This window comes from Engraulis encrasicolus, chromosome 12 (genome assembly GCF_034702125.1).
Source record: "Engraulis encrasicolus isolate BLACKSEA-1 chromosome 12, IST_EnEncr_1.0, whole genome shotgun sequence".
Taxonomy (NCBI): Eukaryota; Metazoa; Chordata; class Actinopteri; order Clupeiformes; family Engraulidae; genus Engraulis; species Engraulis encrasicolus.
The window spans coordinates 28,225,201-28,246,015 of record NC_085868.1 but is presented as its reverse complement, the minus strand read 5'-3'; the positions used below and the strand labels follow the sequence as shown (position 1 = coordinate 28,246,015).

The 20,815-nt window shown below is 44.2% G+C and overlaps 1 protein-coding gene across 1 annotated transcript in view; it reads right to left on the bottom strand.

The window, feature by feature from the left end:
- The window catches only part of pcca (propionyl-CoA carboxylase subunit alpha), a 75,307-nt gene that overhangs the window by 49,716 nt on the left and 4,776 nt on the right, over window positions 1–20,815 (bottom strand). The window contains exons 5-9 of the mRNA XM_063212042.1: window positions 18,748–18,861; window positions 17,341–17,394; window positions 7,993–8,124; window positions 2,134–2,170; window positions 1,915–1,993 (exon numbers count right to left, since the gene is read on the bottom strand). Of these exons, the coding sequence (XP_063068112.1) occupies window positions 1,915–1,993; window positions 2,134–2,170; window positions 7,993–8,124; window positions 17,341–17,394; window positions 18,748–18,861 (416 nt within the window). The remainder of the gene's footprint in view (window positions 1–1,914; window positions 1,994–2,133; window positions 2,171–7,992; window positions 8,125–17,340; window positions 17,395–18,747; window positions 18,862–20,815) is intronic.

Genomic DNA, 20,815 nt, shown 5'->3' with positions numbered 1-20,815 from the left:
GCACGCACGCACGCACGCACGCACGCACGCACGCACGCACGCACACACACACACACACACACACACACACACACACACCACACACACACACACACACACACACACACACACACACACACACACACACACACACACACACACACACACACACACTTCTATCACCTCTAAGCGGAGGGAGTGGAGTGCGAGTATGAAAACAAACCCCCGGCCCTCATTGGTTAATTTCACCTCGTGAACCTTCCCCCCAGGCTCGTTTAGCTTTGTGTGATAAATCCAATTAGCTGATAAACAAAAAGAGCAACTTGGCTAGGGAGATAAGGCTGATCATTATCAAGCTTGCCATCTATCCCAGAATGCTCTCTGAGCGCTGGGGCTGTGAGGAGAATTGTGTGAGGAGAATTCAAGATGAGACCAAGGAAGGAACTCAGAGGAATGGAAAAGGAGGGGAGAGGCAAAGGGGGAACTGAAGACTGCTAGTTTTAACAGCAATTTAGATTATTTTTTGGCTATTTTTCTGGCCTTTTCACTGTTATCAATCCGTCTGGTCAGTGAGAAAGACAGGGAATGAGCGGGGAGGGAGAGATGAGGAAGGATTCGAGAAATGTCCTAAAGTCAAAATCAAACCAGTCCCAGGTGCAATGGCACAGGGCCTCTGAGCAATGAAGCCCCAAGTTAGACTCTTTATCAAGATTATGCAACAATCTATTTAGCAGCCTTCTACTAATTAAGCATTAAACGAAGGGTTTACAAGATGTTAAATCACCCTCAATGAAATTTGAAATTCCTAAATCATGCAAACCCTGCCCCAACCTCAACTCCAACCCCACCTCCACCTCCACCTCCACCTCCACCTCCACCTCCACCTCCTTTCTCCACCACCAGCCTGGCTCCCCTCATTCCGCTGCCGTGTTTTATCCACCCCAAAACCCCTTTTCAACATCTTCTCTCCTCTGTGATGCCAGAGAGTAAACACTCCCTACAGTGCTGTTCTCCCGTCATCCATCCCTCCCCCCTATCAATCAGCCAGGACCACCCCAGATTCAGCACAGAGTAAATATGCAAACCCCTCCGCCCCCCTCCCCCCCGCCCTCCTCCCCGAAATGCCACATGCCACCCCAGAGGAGGGCACCCCTTCAAATTAACATATGGCAACACATCTGCATTTTTTGTCAAATGAAACTGGTGCAGGCTTTTAATGGCTGCTTCTAACTAACTACACTTCCAACTATACTTCTAACTATACTACTACTAAAAGAACATTCTCAGAGACGCTGAAGCACTATTATCTAAACAGGGAATGTGTATTCCATGAGACGAGGCAGTGCATTTGACCACTTCACGTCTTGAAAACTACACTTAAGTATATTATAGTATAGCATAGCATAGCATAGCATAGCATAGTATAGAATAGTATAGTATAGTATAGCATAGCATAGTAGTATAGTATACTATAGTATAGTACAGTATAGCACAGTACAGTACAGTCAGTATGCTACAGCATACCTAAAGTGCATCAAAATGTTTATTCCATGAGACGAGGCAGTGCATTTGACCACTTCAAAGTTTGAAAACTACACTTTAGTATAGTATAGTATAGTATAGTATAGTATAGTATTGTATTGTATAGTATAGTATAGTATAGTATAGTATAGTATAGTATAGTATAGTACAGCCAGTATGCTACAGCATACCTACAGTGTATCAAAATGTTTGATTCCATGGGCCAAATGAGTAACACTAGGCCTCCCATGTTTCCAGTGAAAATGGTACGGTGTTCAAGAGACGAGGCAGTGCATTAGACCAGTTGGACCGCTCACTTCAAAGCTTGAAAACAGAACTGGGAGACTGAGAGGCACCAACTGAACTCCCAAATGGAAGGCAAGGCAGTCACCGTATATTCTTTAACTACCTCACCTGGTCTCGTCGTCATTCCAGGCTATCCTCATGCCTTTGCCTCCTCCGCCGGCCGATGCTTTGATCATGACAGGGTACCCTGGGAAAACACAGGCAGACACAGAGACACACTTACGTAGATGTCTTGTGTATGGAGACGCAGGAATGCTTTGTGGAGCTCATTACTTAGGGGAGCAGAAGTTAGGCTTATGTTTGGGAATCAGAGAGAAGGGGTCGTACCGATTTCGTTGGAGATCTTCACAGCTTCCTCGACATCCTACAAGAACACACAGACGGACGGACAGACACACACACACACACACACACAATCAATATTAGACTCTATATTACACTGCCCATATTTTTACATGAAGGCCAAAATACGCAGTGCTGTCTTATGTCCAATAGGGGGCATGTTTTGTCCTGATGGTCTAAATCAACCTATCAAATACCATCTGTAGAAATGAACTGTTTTGGAATCCTCTTAAATAGAATATTGGCAGAGTTGTCTAGATAAGACAAAATGGACAACAAGGAAGCCTAAGTCCAGCTTTAATAATCATTTATATTTGAACATGTGTGTTGCAAACGTTTCCAGTGGAGAGAATGGTGAATGTAGAAATTACTGTCAAAAAGGGACCAATGATTTTAGCTGGTATTAACTCTGGAATTTTCAACTTACTGTTGTTTTAAATTAAATAAATCAATGAGCTTGTGAGTAAGCACTTAATAAAAAAACCTCTCTACCAAAATGCAAAGACAGGTTGGAGGGTTCTGCAGGTTGGTAGGGGCCTTTTGCATCTTGAAGCCCCTTCCTTCATTTGACGGCATCAATCACCGTCGTAAAAACATCTTTGCACCATTCACACCGCAGGGCCGAGTTTGCTTTTGCAGCTGTAGGGTGTGTGGGCCGCCTCTCACATGTGTGTGAGATAACACCCCCAGAGGGCCGCGGAGATGGAGGAGGGTGTAGGGTGGAGCGGAGTGTCGTCTCAGCCACACTTAATGACCGCCAACATGTGTGTGTGAGGAGTAGTGTGTGTGTGCGTGTGTGTGTGTGTGTGTGTGTGTGCATTTGAGTTTGTGCCCCAACGAGTGAGGAGCAGCAACATGCATTGGTCACTTTGGCATGGGTGTCACTCCAGGGGTCCCAGAGGGATCCCAATGCCACTCTAGAATACCCCAACAGCGTTCTAGAATACTCCTTACCGAACTATTCACTAAGTTCGAATTGTCGTCACAATAAAGTATCTGCTATGTGAACCTGTGCTAGCTGAAAGTTGTCCCCCTTGTTAAAATGGCAATGCTCGCGGCCATGCAATGTCACGTGAAAAGTGTAAAATAAATTAAGTAGCGGTAATGCCAAGACACTGGAGTTTAAGAGCGTTTCACCACTACGTTGCACAGCAACAGACAAGTAGAATATTACAAGCATGCAGCCAAGTTTTGTATCTTTTCAACGGCGCGATCTCCGCGTTTTCCAACACGTCAATATGGCGGAATGTTGACATTCACACGAAAGTTCCCGGATGTCCAACTTAATGAATAGAATGTCCCCAATGCCACCTCAGAATAATCCAAATAATGCCCCCAGGGGTCACAGAAGGGATCCAATGGCACTCTAACCCCATAATGCACACTGTACCATCTGAGGTACGCTGGAGTACAAATAGTCATTGAAAAAGTTAATTACCATAGTACTACTTTACTGTGACATAAAACAGGGCATTTAGTAATATGCACTACGACTCTGTCATTGCCAGTCTGGTAACAACAAATTTATAACGCTGTGTTTTAATGGTTTAATGTTTTTTTTACGCCATCTGAGAGGTTGAGAATTAGAATTGAACCGCACATTTGGAACTGTGCTTGTGTGTGGAGCGTTTCATTAGTTTCTTAAAACTCAAAAAGTCACTTGAAAAGAGTCACATGAAACATTCAACAGATATCCTCCACATTATACATATTAGTATTACACAAATCACATATAATTAAAAAATAAAAAAGTCTCTAGAAACCAATCAAGTACAAATCTATTAATCCATCAATCAGACGCCTGCAGGGTACTTGTTAGCCAGTCTTGTCTTGCGTGTACGCGTGACATGAATGATAACATCAGTCACACTGAGATGGCTGGGGTCTCTCACGCTCTGTGTGTGTGTGTGTGTGTGTGTGTGTGTGTGTGTGTGTGTGTGTGTGTGTGTGTGTGTGTGTGTGTGTGTGTGTGTGTGTGTGTGTGTGTGTGTGTGTGTGTGTGTGTGTGTGTGTGTGTGTGTGTGTTCAGTCACAGCTGATTGCCTCTTGCCTCTAGTGTGCGATATCAGTGGGATGTCAATGGACACCTCTAAAGAATGCTCTCCACAATGACTGATTGGGACCATTACAATCGCTGTGTTCACATAATGAACGAGTCCAAGGCCAAACTCAATGGGATGGATACAGTGTGCTGAAATAAACGCCCTGCCAACTAAACTTACAGATTTTTTTCTCTATGTGTTTGCAATGCCTAGTTTGGAAGTCTATGGTAACAAATAAAACATCATCAAATGTACTTATAAAGCACTTGAAAATGAAGGTAAAATTCACCAGAGTGTAAACCAGCTATTTAATTCCGCAGTGATCACTTGTGGCTTGATGCTAATTGGTACCATTGTTTATTACATTAGCATAGCTTAGCACACACTGAGAAGAACATTATACACACATTCATCTATACTTGGAAAAACTGCAAATATGTGAAAATTGGAGCTGTTTTGAAGTCCAATAGCCTGTAACTAAAATCTACCAGTTCTACCAGATCTACCAGTCTTCTTAAAGATTTTTTTTTTAAATCAAATGCTACTGTTGAAGTTCCACCATCAAATCATCACCATGGCGACCCATCAAACATCTCCATCACTGTTGGTCTCACAGACACACTCACACACGACAGGACTGCGGTTTACTTATGCAGTCCTGGGGTCCGTTTCACACTCGAGTGCGAGGTGTGAGATAACATCAGCAGGGCCCAAGATGGAGATGGCTGACGGACATGCTCTTCAACACACACACACACACACACACACACACCTCTCAGATGCAAACGCAATCCCCAATGGCCAGTCTTTTCAGAGTGTCCTTTTTGTCGAGCACCCCCTAACCCCCTGCCCTCCACCCCACGCACACACACACACACACACACACACACACACACACACACACACACACACACACACACACACACACACACACACACACACACACACACACACACACACACACACACACACACACACACACCTCTTCATTTTTACGAGGCCCATCAGTGCAGGAAGTGTTAAAACGGCCAAACGTGGGACACAGGGTGCATACAGATATTCCTAGGTTGAATTTACTACCTTTTACTACCTTTTTACTACCTCCAATTTTTTTTTTTACTACCATTACAACATCGATCTTAAACTGACTACAGAAATGAAATAGCTTTCCAAATCCTATTAATCCTATTAATAATGTTTTTATAATTTAACAAGTTCATCATTGAGTGTATGTGTTAGTACAAGTTATTGCAGGTATGTTTCAAACATTTCTCAACAATTCGCCATTTATAATGGTTAACTAATAGTGCAGTGCACTTTTAACAGAAGAAGTCGCTCTTCTCAGAGAGTAGGAGGAGAGAAAGTACCAGCAGTGCACCTTGAAGTGGATTCCTGCAGTCAATGTCGACCAGGGCTCTGCTAACTTTTTGCGCTGGTTGCACTGGTGCGTCTAAAAATTGTTTTCAGGTGCACCAGCACAAAATCTAGGTGCACCCAAATGCCCCCCAACACCTGTGTGTGAGAGTCTGTGTGTGTGTGTGTCTTTAGCAGAATCAGAGAAAATACTACACAGGATATGACAAAAATGGCAGTCATTATAGTTATGGCAAAGTTTTCGTGATTTGGATAGGGAACACAGAATCCATAACCAGCCTTGACTACCCCTTAAGCCTAAGGCACCTGCAAAAAACGCCTGCTGAACGCCTAAGCCAGGGATGTCAAACTGAAATCAAAATTAAAATAACTTAAAATTCATTATTTTTTAAAAGGGACTACAATTTCACATTAAAAAACACTCATATGGTAGCTAGATCGATAGATAAGTTGATTTTTGTTTGTTTAGGTGGAAACCGAGGTGAACTTGGATTTGCCCTTCCCCATTCTGGATCGCTCCGAATGATGATTGTGGCATCTTAGCAAGCGCTTCGAACAGAAGCGTCTGCGTCTCTCTATCGTCACACTCTCTCTCTGTCTCGGTGCATGAAGGATGCCTTGTCGACAGATAGTACGTCGCTATCAAAAACATCTGCGATTTCCCGGGAGACTTCGCGTGTCAACTCTTGACAGTGACTGAAACGGCCCATTCTTTGCGCTTGAACCTTCCGCGTGAATTCTATCAGTGGCCGCTGCTGTTTGCATTTCGTTTCCCTCGTTACCCTCTCGTCCGTTTCAAAACTCCCTGATTTGGTTGAGCACCACCTCGCTAGTCGTTAGCACATTATGAACTCGGGTAGTCGAACATGTTATTTTGAAAAGTCGGGCTGCCTATCAGCGCAAGGTGCAAGGGGTAGAAAGCCAGAGCAGCGGAGTTGAAGTTCCAAAAACTTTTTTTATTTTTTGATGGGCTAATACCTACTAGCACTACTGCAGAATGACTAATGGCCATTAAAATGGCGTTTAGCATTGTCAATTCATTTTGTTTTTGGCTGGATGCACCGGTGAAAAAACATTCAGCCTCGCATTCTTTTACTCGACCGATTTGTTACATTTACCACCAATATTACGCACCATGTTACGCACCAATTTCCACCGCTTCTAACTTCATTGGTATTGTATGAACAACAGCTAATCTCACACAGACAGTCATCATGGAATTCATGAAATTATGTTTAGCAGACCTTTCACTGTTTCACATCCAACCAGTTTAGTCGCGTCTTGCAGTAGGCTACAAAATGCCTAGCAGGCAGCTTCTGTGGCGCTGCTGATGTCTGACGCCTGTCAGTCAGCTGCTAGTTAACAACTACCGGTAGTATTAGCACAAAGCTAAATCAGTTCACCCAGCGTCCGTCCTTGCCGCTGCATAAAAATCAATTTGCCGAGATTTGAGATCATGGGCTAAAGGAATCCAACAAATTGGAAAACAAATAAGACCATGTTGTAGGGAGTCAGGGAAAATTACTACCAGTTGAGATGTGGCTTACTACCTTTTACTACCTTTTACTGGTCATTATTTTGGACTTTTTCATTTACTACCTTTTACTACTTTTTACTACCCCGCGGGCACCCTGGGACAATTAAACTCCACTCCAGCAGCAGAGACAGGAGGGAGGTGTGTGTGTGTGAGTGTGAGTGTGAGTGTGAGTGTGAGTGTGAGTGTGAGTGTGAGTGTGAGTGTGAGTGTGAGTGTGAGTGTGTGTGTGTGTGTGTGTGTGAGTGTGAGTGTGAGTGTGAGTGTGAGTGTGAGTGTGAGTGTGCGTGTGCGTGTGCGTGTGCGTGTGCGTGTGCGTGTGCGTGTGCGTGTGAGTGTGCGTGTGCGTGTGTGTGTGTGTGTGTGTGTGTCCGCTGACGCTCAAGCCCCTCGGCATCAGCTTGTTTTGGTTAGGAAAGGAAAGAGCAGATTGAGATCTGTCCTTCAGAAAACAAGTCACTCACTCTCTCTTTCTCTATCCAGCCTGCGGCTCAGGGGTGCATTTCTCGAAAGCATAGCCATCAGCCAGTTAGCAACTTGTGTAAGTGCTAATCGGAAATTGCATTGCAAACAACAAAGTAGCTAATGTTGTTAGCAACTACGGTTTCAAGAAATGCACCCCTGATGTGGGCTGTGTGTTTCTATTTATTCACAGACATCAGGCGGCCATAGTAGAGCATTCGAAATAAAAAAGGTCTCTTATCATGCAAGTGGCGGAATTATTTAGGTTTTTACAGCAAGGAAGAACTGCAAATGCCTAGAAATGCCACACAGGGAAAGAAATGCGATGTAGTGAGTCCCTAGCCAGAGTAATTTGAAGGCGGAAGCATTTAAGTTAATCTAGTTGAAGAAATTCCCACATTTTGTACCAGTTGGTACAAAACCACAAGTTACCTTGACAACTCCATCGAACCCGGGGATGGTGTTGACCTTGGCTGCCTTGGCGATGAGCTTGCTCTCGATCTTGTCCCCCATGGCCTGGATGGCATGAGTATCGGGGCCGATGAAGGTCACATTCTCAGCCGCCTGGGGACACAAAAGCACACACCATCAGTCAGATCGTACACATATGTAGGCAGCCATGTGTGTAATAAGTCATGTGTTGGAGGATGTTACATAGCAGGGCTCTAAATGAACACCAGCCAACTGGCCAAATGCTGGTGAAAAAATACAACATTTTGACTGGTTGAAAATAAAACCAGAGTAGCCACTTTGACCCATTGGTGAATGTGTGTTTGAATAGTAAGATGAACACCAACCAGCCATTTTGGCTGGTGATGAAAAAAGTTAGTCATGCGTACAGTATGTGTAATGAGTTTTTTTCTGTGCAATAAGTAACATGTTGCATTGTGCTGGATTTGTGCAATGTGCATTGTGTGTAGGGGTGTAAATCACAGCCTCTATGACGATACGATACAGTATTGATTTCTTGAAGCAGGGATTTGATTATTTTTGATACTTGAGAATTCCCCACCATACGATACGATTCAATTCGATTTTTTCCAGTTACTTTTTTACATATATTATGTTTTGGAGCAAGGGCATTGGACAGGGGCTAGCGATTCGATTATTTGCGATACTTAAGAATGCCCCACGATACGATGCGATTTGATTAAATCGTCGGCCGTAGGATCGATGCATCGATACATTTCGATTATTATTTACACCCCTAATTGCGTGTAGGGGTGGGCGATATGGCAAAAATGTTGTATCACGATTTTTTAACATGAAATCACGATTTCGATTTTTTATCACAATCTTCCATCCAAAAAATAAAAACAACAAAAAACAACTTTCATATACTTGCAATTTGTAATTTGCAGTCAATAAAATGTTAACACACTGATGATACTCTCATAAAGTGTACAATTGGAATACAATAATGTAAAGAATAAAGTTAAGACAACAACACAAGTGAGAAAACGTCACTCTGATACTGATAATAAACATCCTCACTGCAAGACGATCTATACGATTTCTCCACTTTGGCAGATTCGAGACGATATTTTACTCAATATCGCGATTCACGATATAATATCGTCATATCGCCCACCCCTAATTGAGTGTATAGTAAGTGCACCTTCTGCTGGACAGACAACAAAAATTCATTTAGGATTCATTCCACAACAGCGCGCTGAACGCCCCACATATGGGTTTGCATGCCCATGGAGACCCAGGTTCGAGTCCAGCCTCGGTCACTTCCCAGCCCTGCCCCATCGCTCTCTTCCTATCATAATCTCAACTGTCCTCATCAAGAAAAGACACAAAAATCCCTTAAACCAGGGATGTCAAACTCAGCCCAGGAGCCATATTTGGCCCGCAAAGTCATTCTATAGGGCCCACAAGAGAGATCATTCCAAATTTACATTAAAGTTGACTCACATACACCAATGATTTGAGTTTGACACTTGAGTTTGATTATCATGCTGATCCAAAAGGCATTTACAACATCCACCAAGAAAAACATTATCAGGACATATCCAATGAGGTGACGTTTTAGGAAAGAAACCCTATTTATATCCTAAATTCACAGCTGGTGTTAAACATTTCTCTAAATACTCTCCATTGCGCTTTGCAATTTCAGTGTATATACACAACCACATACAGTAGAAGTCCCCATGATGGGCTTCCTGTCCGTTTCAAATGTGCCTCAGCATGACTTGTTTTGAGTTCATTCAAGAGCTCCCCTCTGCATTTAGAGTTGGAGTTAAACTGTTAACAGCTTTGTTGATGTATGGGGATTGTGCCATAGGTAAGTGAGTGGGGCACAGGTAGGGGGTATATATTCTCCCCATAGAGGTGACCCAGGCCACAGTGGCCCCCCGTGGGTCATTCACACAGGGGTATGGATGGGTACCCTCAGGCACGGCCCGCAGGTACGCAAAGAGACCCCCCCCCCCCTAAACGATGCCATGAGAAAGGACGGGAAAGAGTGCTCCCCTTTTTCTACCTCTCATTCTCTCCCTCTCTCTCTCTCTCTTTGTGGTTACAGGGCATCAGGTGGGATTTATTTCCTGAGCCCGAGGCCTTGCGCATCCCTGAAGAAGAAGAAAAAAGTCCCCTTTAAATTGCTATGGAAATCCAACTGCAAAAAGGACTCGATGCTTAATGCCATTACCATCAATGGAAACTCAAAATAAAGGCACACAAAACAACTTGGTTGTTGAAGTTAATGGGGAGGAAACAGCAACCATGTCAGATAAACCATTTACCCACCGTTTATCTGATTTTAAACTCATCTCTGTTACAATCTGTGTTGGTCACTACTAGAGAGTACCAAGGGGAAACACCTTGATTCTAAGATATAAAATGTATACATCAGTTACATAGTGTTTGACTATCCCCAGATGTGAAGGCCCAAACAATAGCTTCCGTATTGAAGGTGGTAGTCTTAAGGATCCGAGGCACTCTGATTTTGGTGAAAAAAGTTAAAAATCCTTTATGTTAATCGATAACACCTACACGTTTCGACTGCATATCAGTCTTCATCAGGGCAAACATTGTATAAAGTTTATACATTTTAATGGTGAACTGAAGCACACCCTTTCTAAATTTCATTTATAGCTTAAACTACAGATTCCGTCCCAACAATCTAACACAAACAGATGTCCCTAAGCAAAACAAGAGGACTTTGTGTGAAGTTGTGCAAGCGCTTGTGAGCAAGTTAGAGCGTTCTTGTGAGACAGTCTGATACACATCTGAAGGGGCGACAGAAAAACCACTCGGGGAGAAGCTGTGAAAATTCTCAAATTAAATCAAATAAAATCGTCTGAGTCCTTTTAGCGACACACTCGCAGTTACTAAGGGAGTGTGTGTGTGACAGAGGGGATCTGTGCATGTGTATGAATCTGGCGTGTGTGTGTGTGTGTGTGTGTGTGTGTGTGTGTGTGTGTGTGTGTGTGTGTGTGTGTGTGTGTGTGTGTGTGTGTGTGTGTGTGTGTGTGTGTGTGTGTGTGTGTGTGTGTGTGTGAATAAGTAATCACCTTTAACAATGCGGCTGTGCGAGGGGCCCAAAAGTCAAGTTAGCCCAGGTGCTTGTGTGGTCGTGTCGAGAGGTTGTCAAGTACACGAGTGCCTCAAAAGTTTCTTTTGGCACACAAGTGTGTGTGTGTGTGTGTGCTACTACTACTTGTTGAGCTGCAAAAATCACAACATTTTTAAATTGAGTGGTATTGAGGAAGCTGTATCCATGCATTCGCTTTTATTCCATTGCCCCCTCCTCCACACACACACACACACACACACACACACACACACACACACACACACACACACACACACACACACACACACACACACACACACACACAACAAGCACCAGCACCATCTCCTCCAATTCAATTCCCCATTCATCCCGCAGGCCCCTTTAAGATGTTAAAAAGGCCATTGGGGGCTTAAGCCCTACAGATCTCTTTCGGAGGGCCACTCGGATAGAGGAGGGGGGGGGCCCTCGGGCCATGCGGCTCGTTTGCGCTGCATAAAACTGTACTAACTGCGGTGGGGGAGGAGGGGGTGGAGGATGGAGGATGGAGGATGGAGGAGGCCAATTCATTTCAGTTGGCCCTTATGCAGCACTTGGGGGATGTAGTGTGTGTGTGTGTGGGAGGGGGGGGGCAGAGGAGAGGGCCGCCCCATTCAGCTGCTAATGTAATGACATCTTCATTTCCACACACACACACACACACACACGCACACGCACACAGCCCACTCAGGAGGACGGCCCACTCAGCTGCCCATGCGCGCGCGCGTGCGCGCGTGCGTGCGTGCGCGCGTGCGTGTGTGCGTGCGTGCGTGCGTGCGTGCGTGCGTGCGTGCGCGTGCATATGTGTGTGCGCATGTGTGTGTGTGCGCATGCGTGCGCGTGAGCGTGTGCCCGTGTGTGCGTAGGAGGGTGATGATGTGGTGAGGTTGGAGGGCAAAGTGTAAATGAACTGATGATATTTTTTTTTTAAATCCTTTCACACTTTGTGGATGGGTCTGCAAATGGTCCAATGCTGGCGAAGGCTCATTTTGCAACCAAAATTTAAATATTCAGCTCATGGTAGTTGTGAGGGTAACCACTAATACCCCGAACTGCCAGCATACTGTATACCCATGTTAATGATCATGTTCATTTCTTAGGTCCTAATGAATACTTTATGTCTAAATAATCTTAACCCTACGTCCTACGTCCAACAGCATCCGTCAAATGTGATTTTGTGGAGCTTCTACTCAATTTCCCTGCTATTTGATTTTTTCCCCCTTTTTGTGCTTCCACATTATAAACGCATTGGAAAATGGTTGTTAGCCTTTATATTAATGTTGATGACTAGCAAGGAGTCAAAGGGGAACTAAGAGCTTGGAAAACACAGCAGATTAACATTTATCTGGACAGGTTTCAGCTGGCACTTGAAGATGAGTAACTTTCTTTAGGTAAGTGACCCGCTTTAAAAATGAACACTGATTCAATGGGGCATTCCTTATACTTGCAACCTTGACATCAGATTGTCCTTGCTGGATCATCAGGCTTAGACTAACCAATGAGGACATTATAAAGTACTGTCTATTAGAACTAAACTACTTCTTGCTACAACTGTCTTCAACCGCGTTGCAGAAGTAAATGATATGTGACATTACACTCAGAAGTGTCTGCAGAGGGGATTTGAGAGAGACAAGTTCATGGCAGTGTTAAACGAGAAAGTAAACAAGTTCAACAGAAGATCTCACACTAGCATTTTTCTCCTGGGAGAGGCAGATAAAAAATGAAAATGTATTTTATTCATTTCTGAGAGGCAAACATTTATGATGGGAAGCAACATCTCCCCCCGCCGGTAATCCCACTTTTTACTTTCATCCCCGTCGCCTAAGCAGCGACTAGGTGATCGCATTTCACCTCACGTCGTTCGCTGCATGTAGAACTGTAAATAAGATGTAAATAATATTTTGAGATCCTGTAAGCTGGGTTTGTGAAGCATCACCTCCTGCCTGAGCAGAACGGAGCGGAGCAGGAGATGAAAAGTGTTTTACACAGAACTTCTCTCAGCACATCAGCGTAGCAGTACGTCTCCTGCTGTGATCGCTGGAGGTGGTGGTTGGTGCTGCACGGTGCACAGTGCTGCCAGAGTGCACTTAAGAAGCAGAGGTAAATGTTATTCCAATGTCGCTTCTCAGTGTGTGTGTGTGTGTGTGTGTGTGTGTATTGAACTGTGAGTAGCACAGTATGCTTCATACGTCCTGAAATATTAGGTGCATTTACTCTGTATGCTGGTAATAATAAAATAAAAACACAACCCTATTTTAGGTCATCAGGATCAAGTCAATGTAGAACTAGCGACAGTGACGTGCGCTGGGATTTATGGCTGGTGAGGCAACTTTTTCAATATCAGATTTTCAAATAAATAATTGCCAAATAGGCCTACCGACAAGTTCCATATGTCATAGCAGCTTTCTTAACATAAGGTAGGCCTAAGTTACATATTTTGACATAAGCTTACTGCATTTCCGCAGAGAAAATGCTATTAGATCTCTCTCTCTCTCTCTCACACACACACACACACACACACACACACACACACACACACACACACACACACACACACACACACACACACACACACACACACACACACACACACACACCACACACCACACAAAACACACACACACACAGGATTCAAACAGTGGTCTCAGATAAACCACACATCACCAATGTGGACAGCAGAGCAGAGGAGAGGAGAGTAGTGGAGAGGAGAGGAGAGAAGAGGAGAGGAGAGGAGAGAAGGGGAGGGGAGGTGGAGAGGAGGAGAGAAGAGGAGAGAGGAGGATGAGAGAGCGAGGAGNGGGGAGGAGAAGAGAGAGGAGAGGAGAAAGGAGGATGAGTGGAGAGGAGCTCAAGGAGAGGAGAGGGAGAGGAGAAGAGAGAAGAGGAGAGGAGATGGGAAAAGAGGACAGGAGAGGAGATGGGAAAAGAGAGGAGAGGGGGAGAGGAGAGGTGGAGAGGAAAGGAGAGGAGAGGAAAGGAGAGGAGAGGAGAGGAGGGGAGGTGAGGGGAGGTGAGGGGAGAGTAGATGTGGGACAAAGGTGTGGCAGGAAGCGAATGTCAACGTAAACAGATATTACACGCTTCGATATGGTCACCAAATATTTTGGGACTGTCATTTCTGTTATGCCTACACCTTGGAATTAAATCAGAGTCTTGTAGTTACACGGGTATATTTGATTTACCTCAACGGTACCCTGTACCAGTAGCGGCCGGTGGATGGGAAAACAGGCAGGGCAGAAATGTTGGCGATCAAGTCCATAATAATAAAATCAATACTGTATCATTCACGAGTTGCATTGCGTGTGTAGGCAAGACAGGAGAGCGTTTACGCAGTGTTTGGTGTGTTAGTAAAACTCCACCTCCCGTGATACACCGCACTTATCAGGCATGCGCGTTATCTGTAACTTCAACTTCTGTTCTGAAGAAAGCTGTTTTTGACAGTTCTCTCCACACAGCTAGTTCTCTTGCTCATTTAAGCAGAGCGATTGCAGACATGTTAAGAAATTATAAGAAAAATGCTTTCTCCGCTTGCGGAGTTGGAGTTTGTGACAAGCAACACGGACAAGAATATGCACTCCACGCAACCGGACAGCACGAACAATCAGGAAAACTAAGGCTATCGTAGCCTCGTATCGCAGCCAGCATCGTAGCCTTTGTCAATGCAGAGCAAAAACTCCTCGTGTGCAAACATACTCGTTTGAAATGTTGAAGCATTTTTTGTCGACCAACATACGAAAACAAACTGTCCTCAAGTAGGCTACTAAAGTACAAACTGCTGCTGCCTATAGAGTGAATCTCGCCTTCACCGTTCGTACATTACATTGGATGCAAACAAATCAACAAGCCCTGCAACACTATTCAATTCAGTCAGTCGTCCTCTTGCTGCCGGTTCAAATGTACCACAGAACCAAATGTTACCAATACCGGAAAGGACGTGCCTATTTTCGAAAAGAGTAGCCATGGTTAAAACTTAAAAAGGGGAATTGTGCATTCAGCCACTGAAGCTCACTATCCAACAGACTCGCTCCTGTTCTGCAATGCTAGGCTGGACCGTGCAGGTGTATTTTTTTTTAGCTAGCTTTCGGGGACACACAGCAGACAATACTGAGCATAAATTAAGCTGTCAACAGCATCCCACGCTCAATAAGCTCAGATATTTCATTAAATAACTTCCAGTTTCCCTATTTTACAAAGACTTGATTCATAATCCCTCGCGCTTTGTTTAAACTATGTAGTAATGCCCAACACGCTTCTCAGAGAATGTCATCAGCTAGTCGGCTACGTGGGGGTAGCACTCAACTTTACAAACAGTTACCGGGCACATGAGAATCCGGTGCCCATCACAAAAGCTACCACACTGGACAGAATCACGGCGGATTCTCTGTCTCCCCACGGGTCTCACAAACACATGCTTCACACACATAGGAAATTGGTCTTACCTTCACTTTGGCGTTGTGCATGCTAACGTTACTTTAGCCGGTGCTGTTCATCCAAAGCCCCAAACGTCGCCCCAAACGTCCAAAGCAATTTGGCATTGAATATGAGTAGCCGCGAGGATTTGTGTTTCGTGAGGCTCCTTAGTCCTTAGTAAATTGTTAAGTCGTAAAATCCCATGCGAATGGTCTTCCACACATTCCCGCCGGTTGCAAATAAAACACAGGGGAAACAACGAATATTTTCTGCAGTGTTGTACCACTCACTTTGAAATGATGGGGTAGTTATTCTGACCGGTCACCTGAGTAGCAAACCCTTCAGCTCTGTCGGTCCTCCATTCTTTATCACATATTTTCCCCTTGGAAATCCAACTTTGAGAATGCTCTTAGTTTCGTTATGAAATCCACTTGTAGCAGTCAAAGTGACCAAGCTAGCCAACAACACCGACTGACTGTATTGTGAACTTCAGATTCGCTATGACGTAACTGTCCAGCAAGACTCAACACCAGAAGGAGTCTGCGGCCAGGCTACTGCTCGCCTCACCATTGTATCTTTCAGTGGGCGTTATGCCAAAGCGTCCAGAGTAAAGAAATGATAATCACACGTAGAAAATATTTAAAAAATATCAGGAAATGAGGGCACACCGTACATACTTCTATTAAGTGTATAAAAACGTTTAATACAATATTACCAGGTTGCATTCACAGAACGAGCAACATGGCGCATGCGCACAAGCTTGTTAACGAGGGATTGCGCAATCCGGGGTGAGGCCAGTTCAGAGTTGCCCCAAATTCAGTGTATTCGGAGCAATTTGACATGAAATGGGCAAATATTACGATTTTGGCCACGGAAATGATTGAAAATGAGTGAAACTGTTTAAATACTGCTCAAATGGTAGTTATGGTGCAGATGCTCGAAAACAATAGCTGTTATTTTTACTATTATTCACATTAACTGCATCTCATCATTCTCATCTGGAGCTGGTGAGGCCGTGCCTCCCCTGCCGTATTGGAGTGCACGTGCCTGACTAGCGAGCACCAACATATTTTAGGTGAATTTACTCTGTATGCTGGTAATAATAATAAAATAAAAACACAACCCTATTTTAGGTCATCAGGATCAAGTCAATGTAGAAATAGCGAGCACCAACTGAAATGAAGCATATTAGGCTTCATACATCCTGAAATGTGCCTTTTCCGCATTGACATCAAGGAAGTTGTATTTTAAAGCAAAAGCAGGTATACTACCAGTTCCAGATAGATAACCATAGAAGATAGTTGCATGTACAGTATGCAGGGGCTGAGCTATAGGGGGGGCAAGCGGGGCATTTGCCCCTGTGCCCAGGGCCCTCCTGTAGGGGTGTTGGGGGCCCTATTGTGACCATGGCAGGCCGTATGGGGGCCCTATCAGTGTTCTGCCCTTGGGCCCTGTGTGCAATTGTTCCGCCACTGTGTCTATGCCACCGGATGCAACTTATACCCGTGTTGAATGCATTGAAACAAGATGCAAGAAAAAGGCCCATGCAAGGTATAATTATTCTAAATGGATCACTCCACCGTAAAAATTAGCAAGCAGGCGTGAACGACACTTTATTATGGGGAACATCCATGATTTTACTCTGCATGAGAAAAACCAGCGTAGCAGTACATCTCCTCCTGTGCGGGGTGGTTGGTTTGAATAAAAACTGTGCCTAATGTAATGTAACATAATGCATGTCATGTAATGTAATGTAACATATTGCATGTTATGGTGCACAACTTTGAATGATTCATTATGGTCAAACTCACCAGTCTCCGGGCAAACTCTTTGTTTTCTGACAGAAATCCATAACCTGGGTGGACCTTTGGAGAACAAAACATACCAAAAACCTCTTAAACATGTACAGAAAATAGATCCTCAGTTTCCGTTTTACTAGAATGGCATGAAATACTGTAGAAAAGGCTGCAACATGGGAGAGCAACTCCACACAGTGTGTCGATACTGAATTGAATGTTCCCTCTAGTTTTTTATCGTCTCGTCATAAATTTAGTCATATCTAATCATCACTTGTTACCTTTCACATGCGCTGTGTTAACAGCTATTGTATGTTTTTTTATTAGTGTTACAGTAATTCCACTTTCTTAGATAATTTGTGCTTTAAAAGGGACACTGTGCAGGAAATGGTCAAAAAGGGTACTGCACCTATGCTGCTCACTGAAACTGGGCCGCCATTTGCCAAATTTGATCTTTACATGAAAGTTTTCTAAGTAATAAACAAATATTTTCTAGTAGGGTCCAAGTAGTCATTTTTGCAGCTAAAAATGGCTATTTTTGGAAATTCAAAATGGCGGACCATGGAGAAGATCCCCCTTTTCATGTATGAAAAGTGCAATTTTCCCAGTCATAATGAATACTTAGAATTTGATGGTGGTGGTAAGTATTCATGAAAAAGGTAACATTAATGAATGGGCAAGATGAATTCTGAAAATAAACAACTAAAAATCTCACACAGTGTCCCTTTAAGGAGTTTGAGAGTTGGCCTTGGGATCGGGATCCTGCATCATCTATGGCAGACGGCTTGTCCAAGGCACCTAACCAGAGATTACTCCAGAAACTGTAACCAATACCTGGACTGTACCAAAATAACTAAAAGTGCAGTAAAATGCAGTGATAGGCAACCTGAATTCATTAGTTACAATCCAATGCCACATATTCCTAATGAGTTGGTTGAATTGGGTATTTAAATCCAGATGATTGCCTGGTTGAATGGTCACCTGATTTTTTTTGGACAGGTAAAACTAGGTCATTTGGAATATGTGACTTATGATGAATGCATCACTGGCTTTAAGGGATATGCCACTAATTGGGGTCTGAATACGGTTTCCCTGGGTTTATTAAGGTGGTAAAGTGTCTTATTTTTCATGTTAGGCGTTGTCTTGGGGGGAGTAAGTATCTAAGCTAGTAGAGTAGAGTAACTTTACTTTGAGTCAATGGATCACACATGCCACAGTGATCCATTGACTTTCACTAGTCTAGCTACATACTCCCTCTTTTAACTTGTCTTAAAACAAGAAAACGCCTAATGTGAAAAATAAGTCACTTTACCACCTTTATAAACCAAGGCCAATGATTGTAACTGTTTTAAGCCCCAAGATAGTGGCATACCCCTTTAATGCAGTGTACTGTACTGTAAAGTAAGGTGATGCCAAACTCACGGCCTGCGCTCCCGTCTGTCTGATGGCCTCCATGATGGCGTCCATGTTGAGGTAACTCTTGTTGGTGGGGGCGGGGCCTACGCATACTGCCTCGTCGGCCATCTTGACGTGCACCTGGGGGAGTAGTAATAAGTATTAATAAGTACAAGGTCACAACATCATGTAGAGAGGACAAGAAGAAGTGAATTTGGGAGTTCTGGAAGGTTCTGGGCGTATCAAAGGCGTATGAAAAAAGAAAAAAAAAGAGTGATCGGGAATGGAAAGAAAAATGACCAAAGGTCGAAATGGACCCCGGATAAGAAAAGAAGAGATGGAGAGGCAGAGAGAGAGAGACAGAGAGACAGAGACAGACACAGAGACAGGGAGACATGACTTGACCCTGGGTCATGCTAGTGGCACCTTGGTCAACGATGTCTTCTCTGTCACAGACAGGCCCCAACACACACACACACACACACACACACTCATACACAAAAGTGTTGACAGACCAATTAATTAGGTATGAGACAACACACCACCGAGGTGTGACTGTCACCAACTGGATCAACACAAGGTGTGTGTGCGATTGTGTGTGTGTGTGTGTGTGTGTGTGTGTGTGTGTGTGTGTGTGTGTGTGTGTGTGTGTGTGTGTGTGTGTGTGTGTGTGTGTGTGTGTGTGTGTGTGTGTGTGTGTGTGTGTAGACTAGGGGTAATGCTACAGCATTTAATGGTAATGTTCTTTTTTTTGTCCCCAGGTCCACCATCTCACATTAAGCGTTTAAGGACACAAGACTAGAGCTGATCCACAACAGTACTACGATCATCTCCAAGTAAAAAATCTTATACTGAAATTTGATATTGTGCTTTGCATTTATAGCCATGCAAGCCACTAAGCAGCCCCCAGCAGCGTTGCCAGATTGGACGGTTTCCCGCCAATTGGGCTGCTTAAGATGGCCGTCTGCGGGTAAAGATGGCATTTTGCAGGAAAAAACGCCCAATTTTTGGCCATAGAAATCAAGAGAACTGGGCGCGATTAAGTGCTTCCAGGCGGGTTTTGAGCATATTGTGGGCTGGAAATCATCCGTCTCACCTGGCAACCCTAGCCCCCAGCTGGAGTCTAAGGGCCCCCTACTAACCTGTAACCAAAGTGAGACATTCCCCAAATGTAAAAAACCCCACAGACACAGTGTCTGTCTGCGTAGCCACGCGGCTTTAAGAGCGCTTTTAAAACAATTATGGGGTCTCCACTGTCAAGAGCGGCGCTACCCTAGTCCTCACACCATTTGTCTGTCACCAGAGACCAATAAACTCAAAGTCATCTGTCGGCCCGACACCGGCAGCATTGCAACATGGCTGCCGTAAGACAAAAAGAGTTCGGTAGTAGGCAGCCATCTAAAGCCTAGTTTATGCTTCCGAAGCATAGCCCCTGCGTCCGGCCGTCCTGTGTCCTGAGTATGCGCGACCACGCGACCACGCGCCCCGTGCGGAGGCTCTGCGCCAGTCATCGAACCCCTCAAAAAAATAGGATACTGGCAACGTACCAGACTGCCCTTAAGTCAAGCGTTACGCTGTAGTACACTTTTCAATGTGAACACATCTCTCGGGTCGAGAGCAGGCACCGGCACAGTTCTTTGCCTGTCTGAACTCCAACAACAGAAATAGTTTGACTAAGACTGACTCCCACACCACAACAAGCTGCAGGAATATCAACCTCGCATCTAAACTGGTACATCAGGCCACTAGCTAACAACAGATACAGTAAAGGCAGTATATTTAGCCGCTTAAAATTCTTGTTTTTTATTCCATTTTTATTCATTTTAATTGCAAAACCTCAATTGTCTTTTCGAACACGCCTGCTCCGCAGCCCTACAGGACGACAGCTGACATCAATCAACCGCTTCTGCCCCATTCAGGATTATGCAGGTATAAATGAAAAAGGAAGTTCTAAATATATATGTAAACACGACTTTTAAAAAGATGAATGGCATAAACAAAAGCTTTGGGGGGGTAAGAAAAGAATTAACTGAATTAACTGATTGGTGTGTGAGAGAGAGGTGGGGGGAGGTTTGGCAGAAGGGGCCATTTCATT